This window comes from Serinus canaria, chromosome 18 (assembly GCF_022539315.1).
Source record: "Serinus canaria isolate serCan28SL12 chromosome 18, serCan2020, whole genome shotgun sequence".
Classification (NCBI taxonomy): Eukaryota; Metazoa; Chordata; class Aves; order Passeriformes; family Fringillidae; genus Serinus; species Serinus canaria.
In genome coordinates, this window is record NC_066331.1 from 10,129,484 (window position 1) to 10,146,006 (window position 16,523).

At 50.7% G+C, this 16,523-nt stretch overlaps 1 protein-coding gene across 1 annotated transcript in view; it reads left to right on the plus strand.

Annotated features, from left to right (window-relative positions):
- Window positions 1-2,156: 2,156 nt before the first annotated feature.
- Window positions 2,157-16,523, plus strand: part of DNAH9 (dynein axonemal heavy chain 9) — a 148,111-nt gene continuing 133,744 nt past the window's right edge. The window contains exons 1-11 of the mRNA XM_018924172.3: window positions 2,157-2,285; window positions 4,514-4,725; window positions 5,882-6,115; window positions 6,616-6,783; window positions 7,522-7,638; window positions 9,151-9,301; window positions 10,070-10,184; window positions 11,153-11,221; window positions 12,329-12,455; window positions 13,503-13,758; window positions 16,192-16,433. Of these exons, the coding sequence (XP_018779717.3) occupies window positions 2,264-2,285; window positions 4,514-4,725; window positions 5,882-6,115; window positions 6,616-6,783; window positions 7,522-7,638; window positions 9,151-9,301; window positions 10,070-10,184; window positions 11,153-11,221; window positions 12,329-12,455; window positions 13,503-13,758; window positions 16,192-16,433 (1,713 nt within the window). The 5' untranslated portion in view covers window positions 2,157-2,263. The remainder of the gene's footprint in view (window positions 2,286-4,513; window positions 4,726-5,881; window positions 6,116-6,615; window positions 6,784-7,521; window positions 7,639-9,150; window positions 9,302-10,069; window positions 10,185-11,152; window positions 11,222-12,328; window positions 12,456-13,502; window positions 13,759-16,191; window positions 16,434-16,523) is intronic.

Here is a 16,523-nt window from a genome sequence, read left to right on the forward strand (position 1 = left end):
CAAGACCTTGCTGCCTCTTCCAGCTGCCTCGGAGGGAATTGAGAACATTGATCCTAAAAACGAGAAATTGTGAGTACCAGCCCCCTCCACTGGGTTTCCCTCTGCTGCTGCATGTGCTGCACCTTTTGGAGATCCTCCCTGTCAGACATGGGGACTCTTCTTGCTCCCTGTCCTCTGCAGCTCATCAGGCTGCCAAGGAGAGGGTGTTTTGCTCTGTCTGGTTCATGTGCTCTGTCTTTGGGAACTGCAATGATACAAGCAGGAAAGCTCAGGAGGTGGAAGGGGATGTGGGCAAGCAGAGAAGCAATGAACTGCTGGGATCACTGAGGGAAAACTCCAAACTCTGCAGTCAGGTTACTCCAAGCCCCAGCCCTGTCCAGCCTGGCCTTGGGCACTGCCAGGGATCCAGAGGCAGCCCCAGCTGCTCTGGGCACCCTGTGCCAGGGGCTGCCCACCCTCACTAGGAACAATTCCTTCCTCATATCTAATTTAAACATCCTCTCTTTCAGTTTCAAACCATCCCTCCTTATGTTGTCTCTAAGTGCCCTTGTAAATGTTCTCCCTCATGAATTTTATTGTTTTGTGGTTTTGAAACATGAATCTGGGCTGTAACTGCAAAATCCAGCTGCCCACTGACGTAGATCCAACTGAGCAATGCACATGCCCAAGTGGAAAGCCCAGTGACCCTGGTGCTCTGTTTCCTGCAGCTTGGAGCTGATCAATAAATCCCTTGTCCATGCCACCGAGTCAGCCATCATCGAGTGGAGCCAGCAGATCCAGAGAGTGCTGAGGAAAGAGTCCTCAGAGCCCCTCCTGCAGGGCACCAACCCCACCCCGAAGGTGGAGCTGCAGTTCTGGAAGAGCAGGTGCTGGGGGAGCTGCTCGTGCTGCTCTGGGTGGAGGGGGGACTGCTGCTCTGAGCCAAGAGCAGCTGCTCGAGGTCATGTCGAGACCTGAGCCCAAAAATCTTGCTCCCAGACATAAAATCATGGTGATCTCTGAGTGGCTGGGCAGTTGGCTCAGTTTGGCTTGGCTCAGCCACGGTTCAGGGCTACACCACGAGGGGATTTAGATGGAAATGGTGTTTGGTTGTCTCCAGACAGCCAGGACACAGCTTTGAGCCAACTGGCCAAGGAAACAAAACAATCTCCAGCAGAATCTAATTGACAAATCACTTCAGATAAACAATCTTCTTAACAAATTCCACATGTTCAAAACAACAGGAGCAGCAAGTAGAGATAAGAATTTTCTCTTCTTTCTGTGCTTCTCTAAGAAAAAGCCCTGAGAGAGAGAATTATGTCTCTCCCTGTTCAGAGAATGTGAGTGCCACAATGGTGTTTCCATCTCTGGTCACTAGATCAGCCCCTGAGCAGAGCTGCTGGGGCCTCTCCATGCTGTCAGCTGGGGGTGCCAGAGGGGGTCAGCTGAGCCAGGGAGTGGAATTTCAGCTGCCCTTGGTGCTGTGTTGGCTCAGGCTGAGTGGAGACAGAGCCCTGCCCAGGCAGAGCTGTCAGCAGTGCCTGCAGAAACAACACCTGGCTCCTTCTGGCACTGCCCTCACCTGAGCCTGGCACCAGCTGTGTCCTCTAGGGCTGGTCCCATTTCCTGCCAGCTCAGTTCAGACTCTAAAACATGGGATCCTAAGTTTTAAAACTAAATGTTTCCTAAAGTCTGGGTGAGAGCCTGCCTGGGTCTGTTTGCACTGCAGTCTGTGCAGAAAATCCTCCCAGTGGCTGCAGGACTTCACCACCTCCCTCTCTCCAGCACAGCCTTGTTCTTCTTACATCCTCTGTACTTTCCTGTGCTGGAGCTCTTTGCTCATGCAGGTACATCTGCTTTCCAGAGGTGTGGGGGCTTCAGGAAAACTGCTTGGAAAACTTCTTGCATGTCCTTCAAAAAAACCCCAGATCTAAAACAAACACAACCCCCCTCCCCTCCAACATTTCTTATTCTTCAAAGTGTTTTTTTCCCACATAAAAATAACTTCAGGACTCTCATTATTTGGGAATCTCAGTTCAAAGCCCTGCTGTACCTCTAACTTCCCTGTTCTAGAGAGTCTGTGCCCTTGTGTAACTGCAGAAAATGCTGAGGCAGGGCTTTGGAGCACAGCTGGTGCTGCCCCAGCTGGGCTGGTGACGTGTCCTGGTGCTGCAGGTGTGCTGACCTGGAAGGCATTCATGGGCAGCTGACATCCAGGAGGGTCAGAAACCTGCTGGAGGTGCTGGAGAGAGTGCAGAGCATCTACGTGCCAGCCTTCCAAAGCATGCTCATGGATGTGGAGGCAGGTGAGAGCCTGGGGCAGCTCTGCCATGCTGCTGATTTCTGTCCTCTGTCATAGCCTGGGGTCCCAGGGTGCTGTGCCCTCCCTCCCTGCTGGGGGGACAGGGTGGCTTGGTGGGAGGGAGATGCTGATAGGGACAGTTTCTTCTTTAGTCCTGAGCTTTGGGGCTATTTGCAAGTGCTCTTCTGGCACTACTGAAAAGGCTGAGACAATTGGGGCTGTTCAGTCCAGAGAAGTCTCTGCAGTGACCTTCTTCTGGCCTTCCAGTGCCTAAAGGGGCTCCAAGAGAGCTGCAGATGGATTTTTTACAAGGGCTGGCAGTGACAGGAGAAAGGCAAATGGCTTCATGCTGTCAGAGGTTAGATTAGATATTAGGAAGATATCCTGCCATTAGGAAAAAACCCTTCCCTGGCAGGGTGGGCAGGCCCTGGCACAGGGTGCCCAGAGCAGCTGGGGCTGCCCCTGGATCCCTGGCAGTGCCCAAGGCCAGGCTGGACAGGGCTGGGAGCACCTGGGACAGTGGAAGGTGTAACAGGATGTGCTTTAAGGTCTCTTCCAGCCCAGCCCAGTCCATAGCTCTATGATTAGATGATGATGATGATGATTCTCTTCACGTTGGTCCACAGGTTTAGTTGCACAATGATGTCCTGGTTTTATTAAAATTCATTAATCTAATAAAAATGAATTAATTATTGACTCTGGGGTAGCTCGTCAGGGTCCAGCCACAGCTGTACAAAGCTAGGCTGAAGATTTCACCCAGGCAGGAGCTCATTTCTGTTCTGGTACAGCCAGGACAGGTGGGACTGGGCTGCCCCCGGGGCATGGGGCTGCCAGAGCCAAAACCAGGCTCAGCTGAGCTCAGGCCCAGCCTGCTGATCCTGCAGCCCATGCAGAGCTGTGCTCTTGGTGCTGCCAAGCACTCTTTGGTTGTGGTTGCCTCTGCCCAGAGCCCTGTCACACCCCCTGTCCCCACCCCCTGTCCCTCACTCCCTCACCATCTTTTTCTATTATTATTATTATTTCGTTTTTAGTAGGTTTTTTTTGTTGCAGCTTCAAAGCTTTAAAATCAGGAAGTTCAGTCAGTACTTGGTACATGAGTAGAATATGTTGAATTGAAAACCTCCCTTAAATTCTGAAAAATCAGGAGACCCATTTGCACAATTTCAAGGAGGTCAATTTTGAAATTATTACACTGAAAAGAGGGCTATGTCGCCAAAATACAGCAAGTGGCAGTTTTACTCAGCCTAGGATGTTTACTGCTACTATCTCAGGTGGTAAATGCAGCAAGTGATTTTAAGCTCCAAAAGATAAACTGTTCTAAAACCTGGTCTGAGCCATCTCATCACAGCTGTTCAGATCCCAGTGTGCATGTCTAGATGCCAGTTAAAAAGAAGCTGGGATTCAATATTTAGTCATGCAGGAAGAAGTCATTTCCACTCTTCCTCTGTCCCACACCCTTGAATTGAGTCGAGTCAGGTTGTGTGCTGTGCTGGTTGTGCTGTAGGTGAGCAGGGATGGAGGTGATTTCTCTGCAGCACACACAGGTGAGTGCTTGGTGCTCAGCAGGACTGTGTGCCAGCTCCCTGATCCTCACCAGGACTGTGTGCCCCCCTTTGTGCCAGCTCCCTGCTCCTCACCAGGACTGTGTGCCCCCTTTGTGCCAGCTCCCTGATCCTCACCAGGACTGTCTGCTCCCTTTGTGCCAGCTCCCTGCTCCTCACCAGGACTGTGTGCCCCCTTTGTGCCAGCTCCCTGATCCTCACCAGGACTGTGTGCCCCCTTTGTGCCAGCTCCCAGCTCCTCACCAGGACTGTGTGCCCCCTTTGTGCCAGCTCCCAGCTCCTCACCAGGACTGTGTGCCCCCTTTGTGCCAGCTCCCTGCTCCTCACCAGGACTGTGTGCCCCCTTTGTGTTCCCACCTCCTCACCAGGACTGTGTGCCCCCTTTGTGCCAGCTCCCTGCTCCTCACCAGGACTGTGTGCCCCTTTTGTGCCAGCTCCCTGCTCCTCACCAGGACTGTGTGCCCCCTTTGTGCCAGCTCCCTGCTCCTCACCAGGACTGTCTGCTCCCTTTGTGCCAGCTCCCAGCTTGTGCCAGCTCCCACCTCCTCACCAGGACTGTGTGCCCCCTTTTGTGCTCCCTGCTCCTCACCAGGACTGTGTGCCCCCTTTGTGCCAATTCCCATCTTGTGACCCCCAGCCCTTCTCACCCCTTCTGCCCTTCCTCCCCCAGCTCTGAGTGAAGCTCAGGACATCGACCTGCACCTGACAGCCCTGCAGCAGCCCCTGGAGCACCTCGAGGCTGTTGAGTTCAGCAAGGTGAAGCCTCTGCTGGTGCCCCTGCTGCACCTGGTGTGCTGGGTCTGGGTCAGCTGCAAGCACTACAGCGTGCCCCTGAGGCTGGTGGTGCTGCTCCAGGAGATCTGCAACCTCCTCATCCAGCAGGTGTGTGCCTCTGGCACCTGGGCTTGCACAGGAAGGGCTTTAGGGAAGATGGAATAGGAAAGCCTTATCAATGATTGCCTGGCAAAAGATTTTGAGAATATGGAAACTGTAAATGAGATTGAAATGAAAGCAAGCTTTGAGATCCCTCAGTTACTGAGCACCTGGAAAACAATGGCATGGCCAGCTGAAGGGAATCCCCTTGAGAGGAAATGTGGTGTTTGTGGGTCCCTGGACGAGGGAAGAGATGAGAATCTTGACTCCATGTTTTAGAAGGCTGATTTATTATTTTATGATATATATTATATTAAAATAAAATATATTAAAACTATACTAAAAGAATAAAAGAAAAATTTTATCAGAAACCTAGCAAAGAATAGAAAAGAATGATAACAAAAGCTCATGACTCTCAGAGTCTGAGCCAGCTGACTGTGATTAGCTATTAATTAGAAACAACTACATGAGACTAATCAAAGATGTGCCTGTTGCATTCCACAGCAGCAGATAATTATTGTTTTTCTGTTCCTCTGAGGCTGCTCAGCTTCTCAGGAGAAAAATCTTAACGAAAAGATTTTTCAGAAAATATCATGGTGACAATGAAACAACAGCCTCTGCTTGCAGGTGGGTCCAAGGGTCAGAGCAGACCCTGCTGGCTTGGCAGAAGGGCCCAAAGAGGAGTTTTTAGGGTTTAAAATGGAACACATTTATGGGAATGTAATGACTCTTATAGGCTGTATGTAAATGCTGGAGGATTTGTATCTTGTATTAGATTGGTTAGTGAGAATTAGAATATTCAGAAGATTTATGGGATTGTAATGGGAACCTCGCTCTCTTTTACTCTCTCTCTCTGTCTCTTCACCACGCTCTTGTCTTCTCTCTTTACTTCTCTTTCCTGCTCTCAGCTGTGTTTGGCAGCTCCCAGCAGGGCCCTGCACCCAGGCCCTTTGCAATACACCCCAAGTTCCAAGCCCTGGCTTCAGAGATCTCTCATCTCTGTCTGTCCTGCCCCCCTCACTCCTACAGGAATTCTCTCTTTCTTTCCTCTGTCCTTCCTTCCAAAGGGATTCTGATTGAGAGGAAGGGTCAGAGCTCCAGTGCCAGCAGCCACCCTCGGCTGTGGCAGCAAAGAGACATCTCTGGTGTGATTTGGCTCTTCCAGGCCGTGGTGTACCTGTCCCCAGAAGACCTGCTGAAAGGAGAGGTGGAGGAGAGCCTGGGCAAGGTGCACACAGTGTTTGACACCCTGAGTGCCTTCAAAGGGGCGCTGGAGGAGAGAAGGGCAAACCTGCAGGTGTACTATGAGCCAGGCCAGCAAGTGAGGAGCTGGGACTTCTCCTCCAGGCTGGTGTTTGTAAGGCTGGACAGCTTCCTGCAGAGGCTGCAGGTGGTGAAGGTGAGACTGGAGCTGTGAGGTGCTGCAGCCATGACCTGCCTTGCTGGCACCTTCCCTCCCTGATGCCAGGGGATCCCTCTGTGCTCCTCCTGACACCCAGGCCAGGACTTGTTTGCCCAGGTCCTGCTCAGTGCCTGTGTCAGATTTGCTGCTGTGTCCTTCTGCTCAGGCTGGTGGCTGTGTCAGTGCTCCCAGGGGTCCTCTGGCACTGCTGCTCTTGTTGGGACAAAGGGATGGGGCTCATGGGGCTGTGGTTTGCATGGCTGGGAATAAACCAGGACAAGCTCTGAGGCTCCCTGGAGCATTCAGGGACACCCTGGAGCATTCAGGGACACCCTGGGTCATTCAGGGACACCCTGGGGCATTCAGGGGCACCTGGAGCATTCAGATCATCCTGAGCACCCTCAGGGTGGCCCAGGAGCAAACACGGCTCTGTGCTGTGGGAACTGTTTGTCATCCTCTTGTGGCTGAAGCTGTTTGTGCCTCCTCTGGCTCCGCAGGGCCTCCTGACCACAGCCCTGGACCTGGCAGAGCTGGAGAAGATTGAGTTTGGGGGAATGAGAGGGAAGGCCCTGGGCCAGCAGGTGCTGGACATGCATGAGGAGTTCCAGGAGAGCTACCAGGTGTTCTCAGAGCGAGCCTACGACTGCCTGGACCTGGCCAACGTGGTAGGTGGGGCAGCCCCTGGGGATGCCAGCAGCACACCCTCCTCTCCAGGGAGCAGCTCCCTCTGAGCAGAGCCCTGGCTCCTCCTTCCAGCCCCTTCCTCCCTTTGTCGTGCTCTGATCTGTCCCTGTAGGGGACAGGGAGCTGCTGGCCTTTTCTGCAGGCACTTGGCAGCAGCTCCACATCTCAGAATGACACCATGAACCAGGCTGGAACAGACCTTTGAGATCATCAAGTCCAAACTGTGCCCCAACACCTCCTCATCAACTAAAGCATGGCACTGAGTGCCACATCCAGGCTGTTTCCAGCATGTCCAGGGATGGTGACTTCCCCACCTCCCTGGGCAGGTGATTCCAGTGCCCAGTCACTCCTGCAGTGAGGAATTTTTTCCTGATGTCTAACCTTAAATTCCCCCGGCACAGCTTAAGTCCAGCATACCTTGCTGGTTCAGTGAGTTTGAGCTTCTGTGGGATTTTGGGGTGGTGGTGTGGTCTTCAGGCCAGTTCAGGGTAAGAGAGTGTGGAGATGCCTCCAGCTGAAGTTCGGGCTTGTTGGACTGTGGGTCCATCCTGGGGGGTCCTAAGCTCAGCCATGGGGTGGGACACAAGTGTCCTTGACTCTGTGGAGGAGTGTTTTAACTCCTGGTGACTATGAAGAGCAAACCGCTCTGGGCAGGGAGGTGGCAGCCACCTCCCCAGTGCCCTCTCACAGCCCAGGGCTTGCTGCTGCCCTTCCCACAGGAGTTTGAGCAGGATGCCCTGGACTTCAGGCAGAAGGTGCAGGACATTGACCATCGGCTGGGCACCGTGTTCAGCCAGGCCTTCAGCGACGCCCCGGACCTGGAGCACATCTTCAAGGTCTGTCTGTCTGTCTGTCTGTCTGTCTGTCTGTGCCTCCCTTCCCCCCCTGTGAGCCCCACAGAGAGCCCAGACAGGGCTGCAGCTGCAGGCTGTGCCCGTGGGATGGACTTGAGGACGGTGGCATTGGGTTGGATTGGGAGCAGTGACATTGGGGTGGGCAAGGGGGCGGTGATGTTGGGTTGGACTTGGGGACAGTGACATTGGGATGGGCAAGGGGATGGTGACACTGGGTTGGATTGGGTATGGTGACACTGGGTTGGACTGGGAGCAGTGACATTGGGATGGGCAAGGGGATGGTGACACTGGGTTGGATTGGGAGCAGTGACATTGGGGTGGGCAAGGGGGAGGTGACACTGGGTTGGATTGGGTATGGTGACACTGGGGTGGATTGGGTATGGTGACACTGGGTTGGATTGGAGCAGTGACATTGGGATGGGCAAGGGGACGGTGACATTGGGATGGACTTGGGGACAGTGACATTGGGGTAGATTGGGACCGGTGACATTGGGTTGGATTGGGAATGCTGACATTGGGATGGACAAGGGGATATTGGGTTGGATTGGGAATGCTGACATTGGGATGGACTTGGGGACAGTGACATTGGGTTGGATTGGGTAGGGATGCTCAGCCCTGTGGGTCCGTCTTGAGCCCTGGAGCTGGGAGTGTCCCTGCTCCTCAGCTCTTGACACAAACAGAAGAGTTTGCTCAGTTTGGGGAAGAGCAGCCAAAGAAATGACTCAGATCAGGCTTTTGGATGGCAGGAGTGGCACTGGTGTCCCTGGGAGGTGGGGGAAAGGCTGCTCTGAGTGCCAAGGCCAGGTTGGACTGGGCTTGGAGCACCTTGGTCTAGTAGAGGTGTCCCTGCCCACGGCAGGGTGGAATGAGCTGGGCTTTAAGGTCCTTTCCAACTCAAACCATTCTGTGATTCTTTGATTTCCTGGTGAAAACTGCTGTTAAAACCAGGTGATCGCTATCAATATCAATTTGTTTATAATGGATGAATTTCAACTCTGAAAATAGAGGTTTTCTAGAAATGAGGGGGTTTTGTTTACCAGTGAATCTATCCTGCAGAGAAAGTAAATGGTATTTTTGGAAAAAAAAATAAAATCAGCGTAATTGTAAAAATTACTCTAGAAAATGATAAGTGATAGCACTTATCTTTGAGTTGTTTTGTTTTGTTTTTTTTTTAAATAGCAAATTTTGAAGAATGGCAGTTGGAATGTTGTTCACCCACAGAGAAGGTCTGAGCATTTCTGTAACAAAGACATCCTTTGTGCTATGGTTTAGTGGTGGGATCAGCCAAAGGCGATTTTGGAGTTCTTTTCAAACCTAAATGATTCCGTGAAAGGCAGGAACTACTTGGGAAAGTGGGGAGAAACCCTTCCCTTTGACAGGTGTCCATCAGTGCAGACCTGAGTTACTGAGGAGCTGCATCAGGAAAATTCCAGTGGGACTTGGTGCAGGAGTTTGACTCTTCCCCATTCTATCCCTGCTCCTTCCCCTGCACAGCTGCTGGCCATGTTCCGGAACCTTCTGGAGCGCCCTGGGATTGCTGCAGTTGCTGCTGACAAGGTCCCTGTCCTGCTCAGCATGTTCAGCAGTGCCCTGGACCAGGCCAGGCTCACCTTCAGCAGGCACACCCAGGCAGGGCAGCAGCTCGGTGGGTGCCCTGTCAGGAGGAAAATGGATTTTACAGGAAAATGGATTTAGGCTAATTTAGAGAGGGGAAATAATTTGTTTTTGTAAGGACACCAGAACTTCCTAAATTGCAAAGGATTTCAGCTTTCCTAGTGGGAATTGCCTGGGAATGCTCTGTTGTTGGCATTAAAGCAATGCCAATATCCTTGTTTTAAATGTACACGTGTGAGGTGTGGCTGGGACTGGGGGCATGTGCTGAGCTTTCCCCTTGTAAAGCTGGAAATGCAAGGGGGAGAGGTGGGAATTTGGGGTTTGATCAGCTTTTCCCAGGTTTATTATTCCATGGGAATGCTGGCACAGAAGGCAATAGGTAAATTCCATTCAGGAAGACTGTTCTGGAAGCAGAGAAGTTCCAGGAGAGGCAGCACTGCTGGAACCAGTGCAGGTTAACAAGGGCAGTGGGGAGATTTGTGGAGAACGAGTCCAGCATTTGCTGTGGCTTTGGGGAGCTCTGTTCTGTGGTTCTGAGGTGGCATGGTCACAGCCAGAAATCCCTTCCTCAGTGTCCTTTGGAAGCAGAGAATTCACCCCAGCCTGGCTCCAGGACATGCCAGGCCTCTCCTCTGATCCCTTATTCCAAGTGCACAGGGGGTTTGTCGGTCGCAGACCTCCATGGAGTGACAGAGGTTGGATGTCAGGGAGGAAGCCGGGAGCCCAGGGCCATTCTGGGGGGCTGTGGGGGCTGTGGGCTGGCAGGGCTGATGGAATTCTGTTCCCCTGTGCCCTGCAGGGTTCCCCCCCCTGCACAAGAACGTCCCTCCCGTGGCCGGAGCGCTGGGCTGGGCGCGGGAGCTGCGGGCGCGGATCCAGGGCCCCTTGGAGCACCTCAGGCACGTCCCAGGGCTGTGAGTGTCTGCTCCAGATGAGCTGGGACCATCTGCACATCTCTCTCTGGGTGTTCTCTCTGTGTTGAATGCCGTGCAATGGCTGTAGCTGAAGCAGTCCTTAGTGATGAGGTGACAAGTTGAAGAGGTGCCCTGGCGCCATTCACTTCCCTCCCATCTTGGTTTTTTGAAGAAGCTTTTTAATTTGGTTGGTTATTAAGTGATGAGAGATACAGTGGGACAGCAGATAGGCTCCTCAGCTTTTAACAGAGCCCAAGGTTGTAATTGAAATAAGCATTGCAACCTTTCCCACTGTAATTCCTCCAGGACCTGGTTGGGAGCAGCCCAGCTCTTGGGTGCTGGCAGAAGATAATTTTCTCAGCATTAAACAAAGGAACAATCACCCAAGATCAAGACAACAAACCTGGGCTGGAATTCTCATGGTCCCTGAATTTAGCATTGATTTTACCCCTCTGTTTAAAGACAAGTCCTTCAGGGTGGTGTGAGACTCTTTCCCATGTGCAACTTGAGAAGGAGAAAGGATTGAAAAGGAAAAATTAATATACGTGTGTGTGTATATATAGATATATATTTTGTATATATATGATCTATATAGTATGTTATTGCATACATTTTATATTTTTTTCTATACATTTTATAAACACTCTGTGACCTGCATCTAGTGGAGCACAACTGTGACAGAAAACTGTCAAGAGTAAAATGTTCAAAAGTGATGCTTGGTAACTGATTTTTCCAGCAGCCCTGGGTCCTTCTCCTATCCCAGCTGCTGCTCCCCATTTTACAGCATGGAAACACCTGGGAGAGAGAGCTCAGGGGGCTGGGCAGCCTTTGGGCAGGGAGAGGATTGGATTTGGGGTGAAATCCAGGCAGACTGGGCCTGCAGACTGTGGGGGACCTTGGGAAGGGGGAAGTGCAGATGCCAGCCCCCAGGACTGAAGGTGATGCACCCCTGTCTGTTGTGCTGCCAGGAGCTTGGACTCTGCCCGTGGAAGAAGGGTGGTGCAGAAATATGAAGAAATGATCCAGCTGCTCGACAGGTACAGGGGGCTGAGGCAGGGCTGTGGCTGAGGAAAGCTTCCCCTCCCCTGAGCCACCTGCCAGAACATTTGGCAGCCCAGGGCTTGGGAATGTCCCTTTGCAAGCCCAAGGGCATTCCCTGCCTGGAGAGGAGGGAGCTGGCACTGGGTGCCACAGCTTTGCTGGGATGGCTTCAAGTGAGAATGCTGCAGGGGGAACAGGGGCTCTGCAGCCCTGAATGAGCTGCTGTGGGGTGGAGGAGCTGCCCTGGTGGAAAGCCTGGGCTGGGAGAAGTTTCTGTTCTCTCCCTGGCTGTGTTTGCAGTGGCTGTAACATGGATATTCCACAGTTTGAGCTGGGGGTAACTGCCCAGGACTTGGCTTCTCAGTGTTTGATGTTACCCCTGATTGCTTTGGGCTGTCCTTTGAGAGAAATCCTGCAGGATTCCTGGATCCCTGCAGGGCCCTGCTCCCCATCAGGGAGGGAGCTGAGATGAGCCAGAGCCCAGGCTGGGTGGAGAGAACCCCGTTCCCATCACAGAACAAGGCTGGGTAGCTGAGCAGAGCCTTGCAGAGAGGAGCAGCCCCACAGGTGGTGTGGGGTGACCACCTGGAGCTGCTGTGTCCTGGTGCTCAGGTGACAACGTGATTCAGAGCAGGCTTTGTCACTGGGGAGGGAGGGAGGGAGTGCCCATGACCTGTGAGATGCCAGGAGCCCTACTCTGCCCTCTGTGCTCCCATCCCAGGGCTGCTGTGGTCTCACTCAGCCAGGTGAGCTCAGCTTCAGCCACCCCAGCATCCCTGGGGCTTCAGGTATCTGCCCTGCTCAGACCTTTGGAAACGCCCAGCTGCTGCTATGTCACATTAGGCTAAATGCTTTGGAAAGCCCATCTCCAAATCTGAATTCTCTGCTCCAACTGGTACTTGAGAGAGCTTTGCCCTCCTGACTTGATGCTGCCACTGTTTTTTTGGGTGTTTGCCTTGGAAGCCCTGTTGTAGAGGTGGCATGGGTGGGTTTTGAAGATTCCTTCAGTTCTTCAGTCCTCAGAGTGGGCATGGCCTCCCCTCAGCTACAGCTGCACCCTCTGCTCTGGTGACCATGTGGTGCATGTTTCTGTTTTCTGGCAGCTATCAGGAAAAGCTGTATTTGGACTGGTCCCAGACAGTCTCAGAGAAATCCCAGTACAACCTGGCTCAGCCTCTCATCCGCCGAGATGCACAGACCAAACTGATCACGGTCAATTTTGATCCCCAGGTAAGAGCTGCTGCCCCTCGGCTCTCCTGCCCCCCAGGACATGTCCCCAAGCTGTGGGGGACACCTGGTGGGTTCTCTGTGCTCTGTGGAGCCCCTCCCATGGGGGTAACAAGGCTCTACCATAGATCTGCTCTGCCTAAATACCAGCACTGCAGTTTGGGCAGAGCAAATTCTGGTTCAAGGCAGTGGCAGGAAGTCCCTCAGGAGCCAGAGGTGCGACTGGTGCCAGCACGTCCACTCCATACTGGTTGGTACTGGTGTGGAGAGCGATGGGACATCATCTACAGACACACATTCATGTTGTGTGTACCTGGAACCTGAGCTTCTGAAAGGGTGTGAAAAACCCAGGGAAGGTTTGTTCTGTGACTCCAGAAATCTGATGGCACCAGAAGGAATTGAGTCAGTGGCTTTGAGGCCATGGTACTACTTTTTAATTATTTTTTTAATACCAATCAGCCCAGCAAACCAAGAGAACTGCAGCCATCTTATCTTTCACTTTGCTAATGGTCAATGGCTCTTGCAGAACAGCATTGCTGGGACTTGTGATGTGGCTCAGCCTCCATCTGAGAGGGGAAGCACACGCAAGGGGAAGGCTGAGAGCACCAGAGGTGATGGTGGCTCTTAGAGGCTTATGGATTCCTGAGGTGGTACAGACCAGGAGCTGCCCAGGCCCTTTCCAGCTTGCTGCTTTGGGAATAAACCAGCAGGACCTGCAGAAGGGGCTGGAGGGAATGACAGGGGCTGGGAGGACTGTGCTGACCAGCAGGACCCCCTGTGATGGTCAGAAGGGGCTGGGAGGGCTGTGCTGACCAGCAGGACCCCCCTGTGATGGTCAGAAGGGGCTGGGAGGGCTGTGCTGACCAGCAGGACCCCCCTGTGATGGTCAGAAGAGGTTGCAAGGGCTGTGCTGACCAGCTGGGAATGCCAGGGGCTGGCCAGGGCTGTGCTGACCAGCAGGACCCCCCTGTGATGGTCAGAAGGGGCTGGAGGCAGTCCCAGGAACTGGCAGGGCCGTGCTGTGCCCATCTCTGTGCCTTGCCTCCCCAGCTGGTGGCTGTGCTCAGGGAGGTGAGCTACCTGAGGAGCAGCGGGGCAGGAGCCATCCCCCCAGCAGCAGCTGAGCTCTATTCCTGCAAGGAATCCTTCTGGCAGCTGGTGGCCAGCCTGGAGCTGATGGAGAAGAGCTACAACAAGGTCCTGAGGTCTGTGCTGGAGGTGGAATATCCTCTGGTGCAGGGGCAGCTGCAGGACATCGACTTGAAGCTGAGAGAGGCAGAAGAAACGCTGACCTGGAAGACGGAGGGTGAGCTGGCTCTGTGTGATGTTGGTTTTCCCAGATTTTACAGAGATGGGGCAACTGAGAGCTGTTTTAAAAGATTTCATTTCATTGTCTGTTTCAATGAATAGTGAGACGTGAGGGATGTAAAAGTCAACACCATCCCATCAGGAGCCAACCCATTTCTTGGTTACAATCCCTTAGAAATATTTTTCAGCCCATTAGCTTTTACCCCACAATGCTGCTGTTACTTCTAATACCAACCACCTCTATTTTTACCTATATTTTCACCTCTGTTTAACAGCAATCACCTGTATTTTACCTATATTTATATTTTACCTATATTTTTGCCTATATTTAACACCGATATAGGTGTTAAATATATATTTTGCCTATATTTTAACCTATACTTAACACCAATCACCTGTATTTTTACTATACTTTGACTGTATTTAACACCAATCACCTGTATTTTTACCTATATTTTAACTGTATTTAACACCAATCACCTGTATTTTTACCTATATTTTAACTGTATTTTAACACAAATCACCTGTATTTTTACCTATATTTATATTTTACCTATATTTTTGCCTATATTTAACACCAATATAGGTGTTAAATATATATTTTGCCTATATTTTTAACCTATATTTTAACTGTATTTAACACCAATCACCTGTATTTTTACCTATACTTTTAACTGTATTTAACACCACTTGTATTTTACCTATATTTTACCTATATTTAACACAAATCACCTATATTTTACCTATATTATATTTTTACCTATTTTTTGCCTATATTTAACACCAATATAGGTGGTTAAATATATATTTTGCCTATATTTAACCTATATTTTAACTGTATTTAACACCAATCACCTGTATTTTACCTATATTTTAACTGTATTTAACACCAATCACCTGTATTTTACCTATATTTTACCCATATTTAACACAAATCACCTGATATTTTTACCTATATTTATATTTTACCTATATTTTTGCCTATATTTAACACCAATATAGGTGTTAATATATATTTTGCCTATATTTTAACCTATATCTTTAACACCAATCTCTTATATTTTACCATATTTAATGTATAACACCAATCACCTGTATTTTTACCTATATTTTACCTATATTTAACAAAATCACCTATTTTTTATATTTATATTTTCACCTGTATTTTGCCTATATTAACACAATATGTTAAATATTATTTTGCCTATATTTTAACCTATATTTAACACCAATCTCTTATATTTTAACCTATATTTAACACCAATCACCTGTATTTTTACCTATATTTTACCTATATTTAACACCAATCTCTTATATTTTAACCTATATTTAACACCAATCACTTGTATTTTTACCTATATCTTTACTTATATTTAACACCAATCACCTCTATTTTTCCCCCCACCTGGTCCTGCTACAATGCATCTTTCACAGTTCTAATCCTCTAAAATATCTGTCTTTTTGCAAGGCTACGTTTTGAAACTTGTTGAATGTTGTTTCTAGCTCAATCTCTGTCTCAGCACTGCCATCTCTATCCCACGGCCTTCCCAAGCCAGCACACCTTATCTCCCAGTTTGCACTCAGGTGTACAAGGCTGTGTGAGTTTTCTGTCAGGCTCTGAGAGTTCTTTACCAACACGTGTCCCACAGTGTGACCCTCCTGCTCCCCCGTGTGCCCAGTCTCTGCTCCCTGGTTCCCAGTGGCAGTTCCCAGTAGGACAGGGCTCTCTGGTGTGTCCAGCACTGGGAGGATGAGGAGCAGCTCCTGGGGTGTCTTTTCCTTCCCGCATCCCCTTGATCCCCAGGGGCTGTGGGCAGGGTCCTGCTCCTCAGGTTTGGCCCAGGCTGTGGGGAGGAGAGGCTCCGGTGGTGCCAGCTGAGCCTTGGTGGGGCAGGGTGTGGTGGTGTTCTCAGGAGGGGAGAAGAGACAAGGATCTTGGCTTTGTTTCAGAAGGCTGATTTATTATTTTATGATCTATATATTATATTAAAACCATGTTAAAAGAATAGAAGAAAGGATTTCATTAGAAGGTTAGCAAGGAATGGAATGGGAATGATAATAACATTTTGTGACTGACTAGAGAGTCTGAGACAGCTGGACTGTGATTGGTTATTAATTAGAAACAACTATATGAGACCAGAGATGCACTTGTTGCATTCCACAGCAGCAGATAATTATTGTTTACATTTTATTTCTGAGACTTTCCAGCTTCTCAGGAGAAAAAAATCTTGGCAAAAGGATTTTTCAGAAAATATCATAACTACAGTAGGGGAGAGGTAGAGGTGGCTCTGCTGCTCCAGGTGGTGAATCTCTTTCCTTAAGGATGAGTGAGAAACACCTGGGACCACGGGGAAAAGGTGTGAAGGAGAGAACACCAGAGCTTGGCCCAGCAGCTCTGAAAGCAGAGGATCACCCATCTCATTTTCCCCAGGTGTCTGGGATCACATCTCCGGGGTGGTGGGTGATGTCTGTGACCTGGAGCAGAGGGTGCAGAAGGCCAAGGACAACGTTGAGGAGATCCAGAGCATCGTGCACTCGTGGGGGTCGCCCATGCTGGAGAGGAGGGATTCCAAAAGGGAGGCAGTGCTGAGCCTGGAGGAGTGCCAGGAGCGCCTGGAACGGCGCTACAGCCTGGTCAGGGAGTGTGGCCAGAGGATCCACTCCCTGGTGGAGGTGAGGGGGCACCTGCAGGGCTGGGGGGCTCCTCAGAGGCTCCGTGTTGTCCCTGTGGCACTGAAAACGTCCAGAGTGCTTCGCCTGAAA